This window comes from Populus euphratica, unplaced genomic scaffold (genome assembly GCF_000495115.2).
Source record: "Populus euphratica unplaced genomic scaffold, PopEup_1.0 scaffold22.1, whole genome shotgun sequence".
In the NCBI taxonomy this organism is placed as follows: domain Eukaryota; kingdom Viridiplantae; phylum Streptophyta; class Magnoliopsida; order Malpighiales; family Salicaceae; genus Populus; species Populus euphratica.
The window spans coordinates 561541-574689 of NW_011499863.1; the positions used below are offsets into that span (position 1 = coordinate 561541).

At 34.5% G+C, this 13149-nt stretch overlaps 2 protein-coding genes across 2 annotated transcripts; one reads left to right on the plus strand and one right to left on the minus strand.

Moving 5' to 3' along the window:
* The first annotated feature begins 3998 nt into the window (after positions 1–3998).
* On the plus strand, positions 3999–6698 carry LOC105125327 (exocyst complex component EXO70B1-like). Its single transcript, XM_011025725.1, has one exon. The coding sequence runs from the start codon at positions 4317–4319 to the stop codon at positions 6285–6287; it is 1971 nt and encodes a 656-aa protein (XP_011024027.1). The 5' UTR covers positions 3999–4316; the 3' UTR covers positions 6288–6698.
* Positions 6699–8380: 1682 nt separating this feature from the next.
* Positions 8381–11670, minus strand: LOC105125328 (SNF1-related protein kinase regulatory subunit gamma-1-like). Its single transcript, XM_011025726.1, has 6 exons — positions 11354–11670; positions 10963–11135; positions 10290–10460; positions 9928–10203; positions 9413–9576; positions 8381–8984 (listed from the first exon to the last, which is right to left on the minus strand). Exons 1-6 carry the CDS (start codon positions 11559–11561, stop codon positions 8687–8689), a joined length of 1290 nt encoding a protein of 429 aa, XP_011024028.1. The 5' UTR covers positions 11562–11670; the 3' UTR covers positions 8381–8686.
* Between the last annotated feature and the right edge of the window lie 1479 nt (positions 11671–13149).

The window sequence follows — 13149 nt, forward strand, 5'->3', positions numbered from 1 at the left end:
ATATAAATCTCGATTTAAAAAGTATTCTTAATCAAATATATTAAATTATTTTTTATTTAATCTTAATTTTAATTATAATTTTAACTAAATATATATAGTTATTAAATTAATTTTAATTAAAAATACTTTTTACACAACCATTTTTTTAGTAATATCAACCAAAAAAACCTAACAGATCACTGAATAAACTCAAACTTACGTGCCATGATATCATTGAAAATCTCCAAGACTTGTGCGTGCAAATCGAGTCTTTGCAGTAGCCTGTTTTGACCATTTGGGAAGCGTGACGTATTCTTGCTCGAACATGGCGTACCAATCCATCAATCAAAATATGATCTAGTTTGGCAGGTAAATGACTTCATTAACGAAAGTTCATAAGAGTACTCATCAATTATCATGATCGATGACTTGGAATTGAATCTGCACTCGCTGCATGGAGACAAAAGGAGAAAGTGCTGGTTCATGCACATGGTGTTTTGGCAAGTTACCATATTTAAAAAAATAATAATTTCTAAGGTAACACAAACAGAAAAATAATTAGAAATTTAGTATAGTTAAGATAACTAGTCGCTATCATGTAAATCAAATTTTAATTTTCAACATTTAAAAAAGAAAAACTTAATTAAAGCTTTAAAAATTAATCAAATACTTGACTTGAAAATAGAAGAGTGTGGTGTTTATTCAATGCACATATATGGCTAGTATTCTAGAACAAAAAAAATACAAAAGAATTAGTTGAAAAAATATAAAAATAAACACTTCAACTATCTCCGTTTCTATCCTAAGACAATGACTTAACTCAATTGGTTAATAGATAAGAACCAAAACATTACAAGAAATCAAAGTTGATAAATCTCTCATGTCTTGAACCGAATTCTTGCTTTAGTTCATTGTTTCAAACGATTAATTAATTTGTAAGTAAATTAAAAGAGAAGAAAAGAAGGGGAAAAACCAAATTCGTCAAGACACGAGTCTTGTCGGGTAGTTGAAGAAAGTGGGAACCCAAATTCCAGCAACCAAGTTAGGTAACGAAAGTGATTTGACGGAGGAGGAGAGGCACAGTCTTCCGGTTTCTAGTTTCAATCAAAACAGCACTGTAGCCGGTATCTGTGGTTGAAAGGCTGCTGGGTGGGCAATGACGAAGATTTATTTCTTTTTGTTTCTGCCTAGGAAATGGTCAGCATTTGTGGGGATCGAGATTTGACAATGGCAAACGTTGCACGACATGATCTGCAAACAAGTTGATGTCGGTGTTCACAACTAGAGTTTGATTAGGAATACAACAACCTAACAGCATTGAATGTGTTTAATTAAATATGTGTTTGATATGGTGTGATTAGGCTAAACATCTTCGCATGATTAGGTAACTTCAACTTCTCCATACCTTTGATCGTGACAGTCCCTGCTTAATCTTCTCAAATTTCATATTTAAAATTATTTAAAATATTTAAAATAAAATTCAGTCTCAAAACAATTAAGAAAAAAATAAATCCGATGTCAATTCATCTTATTTACTATATTAAAAACTAGTTTTTTTAAATATTTATCTATTTATTTTTTAAAATATTTTTGAATTAATAAAATAAAAATAATAAGGGTAATATAAAAAGCAAAATGAATTATATTATACTTTTATAAATATATGAATTCAACTTATTTGTCAATTAAATTTAAATTGAATATTATAATTAAAATAATATTAAAAAATTATTCATGTGACAAATTTTAAATTAATTTTAAAAATAAAAATAGTAATGACTTAACATTTTTGCTTTAATTGTCTTTGTCTCTCTGTTCACATTAAACAATGCTGTGACCTTTTCTTTTCTTTTTATAATAATGTGATATTTTTATGCTAGTTTTGACATTAAGATTTATTTTATATTCATCTTGCCTTCCATGTCAAATTTAGGAAAAAAAAAATTTTTTTAAAAAAAAACAAAGAATACATTTGGGATACTTTTTTTGAGTTTTTTTATTTCAAATTAGCATTAAAAAAAACACGAATCAAAATTTTATTTTAAAAAATACAACAATTTAGTAAGTTGTAAAAATCAATTACGAGTCTCTTACAAAAATAACAAAGATAGTTTTTAAAGCTATTTTAAAATTTAAATATAAAAAACAAATCAAACTTTATTCTGAAGTAAGATTTTTATTTTTATATAAACTTTGTAAGTAAAAAGAGCTGTGTTTTTATGTTTAAAATTAAACAAGTTTGACATAGGATATAATTAAAAAAAAATTGGAAAGAGGAAAATTATAGAAAATTTAGTTTTTCTCCTTCAAAAACAGTTTCAATCATATCTTACGTCAAACTCGTTTAATTTTACATCAAAAACATGAATAGCATTGATCAAGAATTTTCAATTTTTTTTTATGTTGGAGACTCTTTCCAGTTTTCACATTGAATTAATGGTGTCCATATTGAGATTAAATTATTATTATTATTAGAGTTTTTGTGGTCAAAGGAAAAACAGAGAGAACATCCTTTAACATTTAGGACAGCCCTCGTACTATATTTTGTCGAAATGACAAGAAAGTCTCTCCTGAATTAAACCATGGATGATTAGAAAATAGAATCTTCCGAAGATGTTCGTCATGCCCATATGCTATTTTGCATCAAAATGGAATACACAGGCGAAAAGGGCAATGTCTTCTAGACTTGGAATCGGAAAACCAACCCTTCATTGATCTGCCCATACCAGCTTTCAACTTTTAGCTCCAAGAGAACCTTCTAATCACAGCCATTTTCTCATACCAAATCAAAAGAATAAACAGCAAAAATCAAGCCCACCAAAAAAAGCACAGCACTTTCAAAACCAAAGTACACCCAGCTTTCTCCAAGTCTCCGAACAGCAGACACTATCACATCCACGTCATGCTGGTTTTTAAAAAAAAATAATAATTTTTTTTTTTATTTTTCAAAAAAAATAAAATTAAATCAATACATTAAAACAAACCGATATAACCTCAGTCGCCTGTCTTCTCTCTTGCATTCAAATATCAGACACCACTACATCGTCAAACTTGAATTCTTGTCTCAACTTCTTCTGCAGTCAACATGGGCCCGCAAGACCACTGTAGAGAGGAGAACACGACTTGTATATTTCAAAACAAGCCCAGCCCATGTTGCAGCACTCTCCTAGCTGTCCACCATCCCAAACAAACAAAAACAACGAGCGTAGTTCAGTAATTCTATATACTCGGAGGGCGGTTTATTTTTGTGGTTTAATGTGTTTTAAAAATAAGTTTGGCATAATAAAAGTATTGATATAAAAAATAAAAATATTACTTTAATTAATATTTAATAAAAAACACTTTCTACCGTAATTTTAAACACATTTTCAAAATCTCTTAATATCATTAGTTGTTGTTGATTATTTAGTAACGAATGATTGTATTCAAACTTGTAATGCTTGTTACTTGTATTGAAATAAAATGACAAGAAAATTATTCAAAATTTTAATTAACATCATAAGAACAAAAAAAAAGAATAATTGTAATATTGTATAGTTGCATAACATTTATATTTTTTTTTATGAAAAATAACTATATATAACTAACAAAAATCCGTGTTTTTTTAACATTTTAAACTTAAATTTAATTTAAATGTTGTGAAAACATGGTGTAACCATCTTGATTCCAAATTAAAATTATAATAAAAATATTAGATTAATTATGTATTTGCATGGAGTGTGTTAAAATTTTTATTTTTTAAAAGTATATTTATTTTAAAAAATATGAAATTAATATTTTTTTATAATTTTAATATATTGATATTAAAAATAAATAAATAATATATTTTTTAAAAATATTTTAACACAACGGAAAAAAAAAAATTATGTAGGAAATCGTATTCATGTCCGTTAAACATCGATTGATTGAAGCTGAACGTGACTTGTTAGAATTTTTAAAGTGAAATATTATGAAATTTACAGGGATGATTAGGTAAATACATACATAGCCCAATCAACCTTCATTCAACAAGCTTAAGCACGATAAGTCTTCCTTTTCTCTAACCGCACTCAACACAGCACAAGCGCTTCTCTTCACTCTTCTCTTAGGTTTCTCTCTTTCTGTCTACAACTAAAAACCATAAAACAAACTCTCTCAAGAAAAAAAAAAATATATATATATATATATGTAGGAAAAGGAAAAGGAAAAGGAAAAACCAAAGCAGACCGGCCGGCCAACCGAACACCACCAACACCCGATTACTTCCTCGCTTCAAAAAAAAAAATGTCACCAAAATAAGATAACTTCAGTCCCTATATCATCCCCTTTCCACCAAATCCCGGAAAAAAAAAATTCAAATGACAACCAGCACCGCCACAGGCAGTCTAACCAGTGGAGGCGGAGGAGAAGGCGGCGGAGCAGACGATCGCGTCATGGCAACTGCACAGCAGATCGTGAACAGTTTAAACACGACAAAAAACGTGCGCGAAGACATGTTATTGATCCTTTCTAGTTTTGATAACCGTTTATCGAACATATCGGATTTAATCAAAACTGTTTCCAGTTCTCAATCCTCCGTGTTAGACGCAGCTGAGAAGATCATTCTCCGGTCAGACTCTGGCGTCTCCTCCACTGTGTCTTGTGATGAGTCACCGAAGGAGACTAGGGATTATTTATCTGCTGTTGATGAGATTCTTGATTTGTTAGATAACTTATCAGTTGAGCCTGACTCGGAGGTTTTGGACCGGGCGGAGACTGCGGTTCAAGTGGCTATGTCGAGATTGGAAGATGAGTTTAGGCATATTTTGATAAGGAATACAGTTCCGCTTGACGCGCAGAGTTTGTATGGATCTATTAGGAGGGTTTCGCTTTCATTTGCGGCAAATGAAGGGGAAATTGATGAGGATTTTGCGAGCTTTGGAGAAGTGGAAACCGAGAGTGTCTGTTTTCATGAGAGAGGAGCGAGCTTAGGAGATGATTTGTGTGTTGATTTGATTAATAGCGAGGCGGTTATGGAATTGAAAGAGATAGCTGACAGAATGATACGATCCGGGTACGAGAAAGAGGGTGTGCAGGTTTACAGTAGTGTGAGAAGGGAAGCTTTGGATGAGTGTTTGGCTAGTTTGGGTGTTGAGAAGTTGAGTATTGAGGAAGTGCAGAAGATAGAGTGGAAGTCCTTGGATGAGAAGATGAAGAAGTGGGTTCAGGCGGTTAAGATTGGTGTTAGGCTTCTTTTGAGTGGGGAGAGAAGGCTCTGTGATGTGATTTTTAATGGGTCGGATTCGGCTAGGGAGGTTTGTTTTAATGAGATTGCTAAAGGGTGTTTGATGCAGTTGTTGAATTTTGCGGAGGCAGTGTCTATTGTGAGGAGGTCATCGGAGAAGTTGTTTAGGATTTTGGATATGTATGATGCTTTGTCAAATGTTTTCCCCGATTTGGAGGCTATGGCTATGGATAGGTTTGTGTATGGTGAGGCAAAAGGAGTGTTGGATGGATTGGGAGGGGCGGCGAGAGGGACTTTTGTGGAGTTTGAGAATGCTGTGAAAAGTGAGACTTCTAGGAAGCCTATGTTAGGTGGAGAGATTCATCCGCTTACTCGGTATGTGATGAATTATGTGAAATTGCTTGTAGACTATGGTGATACCCTGAATTTTCTTTTGGAGAACGATGATGATGATGAATTAAATGGATTGCAAAATTATGATGGTGAGAAGTTGCAGTTAGAAAGCACGGCTCCTATAACAAGGAGATTGTTGGCTCTGTTATCGACTTTGGAGTCTAATCTTGAGGAGAAATCGAGACTGTATGAGGATGGTGCGATGCAGTATATATTTCTTATGAATAATATTCTGTACATGGTGCAAAAAGTCAAGGATTCAGAACTTATAAAGATTTTGGGAGAACAATGGGTCCGCAAACACCGTGGCCAAATACGCCAATATGCCACAGCGTATCTGAGGGCTGCTTGGACTAAGGCCTTGTCATGCTTGAAGGATGAAGGGATTGGTGGGAGTTCCAACAATGCCTCTAAAGTGGCTTTGAAGGAAAGGTTCAAGAGTTTTAATGCGTGCTTTGAGGAAATATATCGGATTCAGACTGGTTGGAAGGTTCCGGATCCTCAACTTCGTGAAGAGCTTCGAATATCCATATCTGAAAAGGTACTACCAGCTTATCGCTCATTTATGGGGAGGTTTGGTAGTCAGCTAGAGAGTGGAAGACATGCTGGGAAATACATAAAGTACACACCAGATGATTTAGAGAATTATTTAGTTGATTTGTTTGAAGGGACCCCTCTTGTTCTTCACCACCTAAGAAGAAAGAGTTCATAGGATTCACGACTCTTTTAACAGGTGAGCACTTGTTCTCATAAGGATTAGAAAAAGAGAGGGTTTATCTATTTGCTGTATCTGGATCATATGCTTTTCGGATTTTCTAGTGTAATGCGTTAAACACAGGCTTCTGAGTTGAACAGTTATCCCTTTATATGAAACTTTGTACATGTATTAAAGAACATAGGTTTTTTTACTTGTGGATTCCTTCTTGTTCATGTATTTTACTGTCACCAAATCACCATCGGCAAGCTTTTCTAATCTGCGTGTACCATTTGGCTATTGCAATTTTATAGCTTTCAACGTCCATGTAATGGATCGAAGCTAAGAGATGTTATCTTTCTTTTCTGACATCAGTATCACTTAAAAACTCCTAATGATTGAGCAGTCTATTGTATTTTATTTGCCAAAGTTTGTATTGCTAATGATTGGAATTCAATATCATGATGGGATAAGGAGACTATATTAAGTTGGCAATTTTGAACTAGATTTTGCACTTGAAAATGTAGTGTTAAATGAAAGAGTGATTACAGGCTCTTGCAACTACCTTATATTTTGGTTATGGAGGTCCTGAGGGAGAACCTAGAATGTGCCGTTGAAAGATGGCAGTGCTTAAAACGTGAAAAGCTCCTTCAGGGAATTGTATTGAGTTGGCAGTTTTGAACTAGATTTTCTTTTGGAAAACATAGAACAGTCAAACAAAGTGAGTATTAGATATTTCAGAGTTCCTTAGAATCACTTAATGATCATGTAGCGGGAAAGTAGTTGAGTCCAATAACGGATGATTCGAGAATAGGCTGTCAGGTCTTAAATTATGGATTATAAATTGTTGATTGGCACAATCTTATGTCAGATTCCTTACATTTCTGTTTAAGAAATCCCTAGAAACATATTCCTGATGAAAATGGTTGCGGCTAAGTGATTGGGTTGGAGAAATTACTCGAGGCCTCAGTGACTGAGAATCCAAAGCTTTCTAGTTTGATGCATCCGAGTCACCCTATAACTTTTTTAGCTTTTATTCTCTGTCACTTCTGACATGTTGAGCATAAGCTTAATGTTTGTAGCAAAGTGAACAAGGGAAAGGAGGAAAACGTTGGTTGGCATTCACACACTTTCTGAGAGGAAATTTTAGTCTCAGTTGCCTGCTCCACTAAGTGCTCTCTTTTTAATGTCCTTACTCCTAAGGTGACTTCCGAATCAATAATTCAATTTGTCTGCAACCACAAAGTTTCTGTAAAGAAAAGGCCCCTTTCAGTAATGGTTTCAGGCAGGAGGTTCATCGTTGTCCTTCTGTCACTTAGCTGAACTCAAACCTGGTTGGGGGCACGAGGTTCCTGAGCATGTGGAGCATATGACCCGCATGCTTCCAAAGAAATGTGACCAGTAAACATGCCATGACGAATGGAATTATGTGCTTTAATTGCCCTCGCAAAATGTTGGCATGGCTCTTGGTTAGACGAGTTACATCACTTGTTTGCCTTAGATGCAAAAGCACCGCTGCCCATATTAAGCGGAGACATGCGAACAACTCTGGTGTTTTCGTTCTCTACACCAATGGATTGGTGTGATGAGATCTAGATTCAAACGGATGAGAATGATGCATGAATATTATCTTTGCCCGATTATCCAAAAGACAACGGTTGTGCTGTCACATTGGAATGCCCGTGGATGTTGTTGCTCCCATATGCAGCGACAAGAAGGCTCGACCTAGCATGGATGAGGGAACCTGTCTGTCTTCGCTTTAAAAATGGTTATCTATCTGGTGGCCTGAACTGGAAACAATGTGTAGATACCATTGAAGAGGACAATTAACAAAGGTTAAATTCGATTCTTTGCTTGAGGAGAAAATGCCTTTACCCACGTATGAGACATTCAGAAAAGGTTACTCTTTCTTGCTCGAAACGAACTTTTGGATTCGATGTGGAATGTAGCCACCTTACAGAGATCACTGGAGTTGTTTCAACGAAGAAAATCCCATTTCTCATGAACAATGAATTACGGCATATCAGATTCTTGCTGCCTTATTGCAAAGCATAAGAAACACCACCAAGATATAAATGGAAAGAAAACAAATGGAACAAGACAACAAATAATTGGAAGTAACTGTAAAAACTTGCAATTTACTCCTTGGAAAACTTGGCGTTGAATTTAAAAAGGACAAGCAGAAGAAGTCCTGCTTGTTTGATTTTAACACACAAGGAGCTCAAATTCGAGTTCTGTGATACATCAACGTCGGGTTGGAGGAGAACTAATTACAGGGGTGCTCGCCTATGTTATAACCACCACATTTACTGGGTATCCAACAATCAGAAAGAGATTAGCAGAAAACATTTGAAAAACACCGTCAATTATTAGGGAATGACAAGATCATTATAAAACCCCTTGCACTCTACTGCCTCTTATACTCTACTGTTCAAAGGTAATGGCAGCACTCCATCAAAGAAATCACCAAAGTAGCCATAGGGCTCATGTACAAGCCTTGAGATTATGTCTCTCAATGTGATCACCCCTTCCAGATTCCCAGCATCATCCACAACATATACGCGGTGGATTTTCTCAGAGTCAAGCTTCATAATCAATTCTTTAACAGAGTGGTTTTTTGTGCATACCATCATGCCACTCACAAAAGGTGAGGTTCCTTGATGCTTCTTCAAGTAGCTTCTAACAGCAGTCAAGAAGTTCTTCGCTGTGATAGATCTGTCAAAGAATTTCAAATGAGTGTACTTAAATGGGAAAAAGATTGACGCTAAACTAAGATCCTAAAAACTTCAGCTTAAAGAATTATTAATTCTTTTTTACTTCTTAGAGCACATGACCCGAAGACATTCATGGATTCACCAACATATGACTCAGCAAAAAGAAGAAAATAAATAAATTGTTCGAGCCCAACCAAATAAATTCTGCAAAAAAAGCTTTGTTGAGAATTGATCTTCATGAAAGACAATTTCATCAGCTTCCAAATTGACTCTGAATACCAGCTTATTATAATCACCAAAATCTTGATAAAACCAATATGACCAAGCATATTGTAGGGCTCCTTAAGAATTTGAACTACAAAACACAGGACATTTTGATAATGAACTATAAAACTAACCACAGTGCTGGGAAAAAGTGGAGCTACAAACCTATAATCGTGGTAGATCTCTGGTGCAGTTAAAAGGAACTGGACATCTCTTATACTTATGTTGCCAACAACCTTTATACCGCTACTATCAACAATAGGTATTGCTCCAACTCTCTTTTTCCTCATCAGCTTAAATGCCTGGAGCACTGGTTCTTCCTCATACACCTAAAACAGGTAACTGACCATTCAGGTGACTATCATTAACCTACAAATCTTCAAAACAACATATCATTTTGCTTTAAAAACTCACTACGAGAAAATGGAGAGTGCTTGCCGACAAGAAAAACCTGGTCTTGGTTAAGACCAAGGTTTCAAATGTGCCATTACCTCCTCAATTTATTTGCATGGCCAGATCAAAGACTCAATGGCCCAGTAGTCAACATAAATACACACACAGCGAAACAATTCATCCCATGCATTGTTAAACGCAATATAATGACCAATGCATGAGATGAGCATGAATGCAAGTAACCCTGAATCCTCATAAAGAAACTTTAAGGAAAAAGAGTGATGGACCTTGACTACATGATCACGGGTCATCAGGGGAAGACCAATTTCAGAAAGTTTCTTGGTTCCCCAACTTTCAAACCATTGAAGCCCAGCACATTCTGCTAACATATGAATAACAGAAGACTGAGTGACGATGTTGTCAATCTTCGCCTCACCCAGATCAACCACCGGAACGCTCTTCATTTTGTAATTTGAAAGCAGCAGAAGCATGGTCAAAAAGGAGTTTGATTTCTGTAAGGCAAGAAATGGTGCCCAACGGAATGACCCTGCAATGTCTCGAACCTGTATGGTCTCAAGTTAGCATGGAGGATCCAATGCAACATAAAGATTAACAAGCTTTACATTATCAGCAAAGAAAGAACGAAAACCTTTGTGTTCTTATAGAATTCAGAAGAAGTCAGTGCCTCAAAAAAATTTCCAGAAGTTGCTTGAGCATCTTCAGGGCCCAAGATCCCGAAATTAGCTGCATTGGTCACTCTATTAACAGCTACTTCAAGAGCTGATCCTGGGGTTGTACTCCTGGGTGATGGAGGTTCCGACTGTCCAAAAAAAAAGAAAAAACCATAAAATCCCATTTTCAATTCCCATTCAGACAAGATCTCCAGAACACAAGATTAAAAGAAAAGGCACCATACATCTCATTCTCATAGTTTGACAGGCTAAAAAGAAAAGAAATTGCCAATGCTACCGCCTTATATAAAAGCACAGACAGGATAATAAGCCACATCAATGAATTAAGAAAAAAAAAGCACAAACAGGAACATAAGCAACATCAATAAATAAAGAAAAACAAAACTTTAGTCTATCCCATTCTCTCAAAATCAGACACGTGATTCCTGATCTGTCTCTACACATGCTTGTTAATGATCAATGTCATTATCAGCCATTTCAAACTGTATAACAAATCAAATACACAAGATTGCCTTCATATATTTTTCCTCTTCCAATTTTCTAATATAAAATAAACAGAACAATAAAGGAAATTGAATCACTTTCATTACTCAAAACAGAAAAACAAGGTTGGCCAGCTAGCTAACTAACCTGATGCAAAATCCAGACTACAATCCCAGCAAACTCAACAATCCCAATATATCTGTCAATCCAACTAGCATCCTCAGGGGCATCAACATCCACCACAGGGGCACTAAGAATCTTGTGTTCTGAAAGTATTTGAACAGCCTCTGCTAGACTGGTGTCTGATTTTATCTCGATCACTACAGGACCAAATAAAACAAAAAAAAATAATCACGTGGAAATCTTCTTTCTATAGAAAAACTTCATAAAAAACAAAACAAAAAGGGTATAAAGAAAGTTCCACTCTTGATCATAAACACCAACCAGACAACCAAACCGATCATGATCATCATAATCCACAGCTTTTAACATACAATTTACAACTTTAACTCGAGTGGGGTATCTGTTATTTATTTACCTTGAGAAGAAGGAGCAGGAGGGAAAGCAGAGACAGGGATACTCTCAAAGCAAGCGTTAAGTTTCTCAGTTGGACTTAACTGTGGTTCTTGCACATCCCATAAATCCTCTACTTTCATTCCCAGCCTTGCCTCTGGACTTTTTGGACTATCTTGCATAACTTCATGAACAATAGCATTTTCCTTTCTCATAAGCTGCATGCTTGCCATTTTTTCACCACTACCCGATCTCTCTTCTTTGTATACAAGTCTCCACCAGTGTCTCTCTCTTTTTTCTGTGGGCTAAAATCCAAGGCAGCGTGGTCTTCCCACTCACTCGCTTTTTTTATTACATTGCTGACAATGATGGCATCTCCATCTTAAATAACTACAAAAGTTTCTTCCTTTATCCCCTACCACCCATCTCACTGTGCTCTCTTTATTCCCACACTTTAACACCGTTTAAAATTAATACCTTTTTATTTATTTTTCTTACAAAAAGAAAATCTTGCTAATTTTAACTTAAGAAAAAGGTTAAGATTTAGTTAAAAGCATCATTATTGTAGGTTAATAATATTAAGAATAAATATTATTTTTTAACTTTCAAAAGCTTGGAATGGTAAACAAATTTACCTTCTATTTATTATATTAAATTTCAATTTAAGAAAAAGATAATTTGAAGTAATTCTTTAATAATCTCCAATTTTGATATAAATAAATATAATTGAAAAGTACTTAGATTTAATTGTAAAATTTGGCTGGGATATATTTTAAGTCTAACTTCCAAAATAAATAAATAAAATACTAATTTGCAGATAGTCTTAAATAAAATAAGTGAAATAATAAATGGAGTAATAGAGTACGAGTTAATTGAAAAGAAAATGGTAAGATATTTTTAGGGGTAGAAATGTGGATTGGTGAATGGGAACACGTGGAGGATAGGTAAGGGTGAGGGAGCATTGATGGCGATGGTGGAGTGTGGTCAAAGTATTTATGCAGATTGCATGGGTTAAGCTTATCATGGGGAACCTATAAAGAAGGAAGGGAGCGGTGGGGCCTTTCTTATCCGCTTCTTCATGGCGGCCCCTTACGTGGCAATCTACCATGCGCCACAGCGTGCAATGCGCCCCCTTGAAAGTTTGACGTTTACTGAATGACTTGGACAATGACGTGGCTTTGATCTTGACATGTGGCAATTACAGAGTAGTTGAGTCGTTGCTTTGTCTTCGCTGATGCCACGTTTTGGCTTCTATAGTTAAAGATTCTTTGTTCAATAATTGGAGGCGCTGTTTGGGTGCATAGAGATATTGTTTGTCGGTTGCACCTTATTTTTTATGAATTTTGTTTTTTAAGTATTTTTAAATTGTTTTGTTTTATTAATATTTGAAAAATAAAATATATATTATTTTATTAAATTTTTAAATAAAAAATATTTTAATAACAATTACAACTATAATATTAAATAAAATTTAAAAAAGATAAAGTGCTTAAATTATTTTCAATAGATTAATGATGGATTACTTTAGGAAGCAAGTCACTATATTACACGACAGCACTGTTATCGTTGGTGTTTGTTATTTTCAATAGATTAATGATGGATTACTATAGGAAGCAAGTCACTGTATTACATGACAGTACTGTTATCGTTGCTGTTTGGTTGGTAATATAATTATAGTTATTTTTTAAATGAATTTTTTATTAAAATATATTAATAATTTTTTATATTTTAAAAATTATTTTTAACCTCGATTATAGTTATTTTTTAAATAATTTTTTAATTAAATTTATTTTTTTAAAATTATTTTTAATATCAACACAT

Coding starts and splice junctions, on each gene's coding strand:
- LOC105125327 (XM_011025725.1), top strand. CDS start 4,317: ATGACAACCAGCACCGCCACAGGCAGTCTAACCAGTGGAGGCGGAGGA.
- LOC105125328 (XM_011025726.1), bottom strand. CDS start 11,561: ATGGCAAGCATGCAGCTTATGAGAAAGGAAAATGCTATTGTTCATGAA. Junction 10,461..10,962: donor TAGTCTGGATTTTGCATCAG/GTTAGTTAGCTA, acceptor TTTTTTGGACAG/TCGGAACCTCCATCACCCAG. Junction 9,577..9,927: donor CCCGTGATCATGTAGTCAAG/GTCCATCACTCT, acceptor TACCTGTTTTAG/GTGTATGAGGAAGAACCAGT.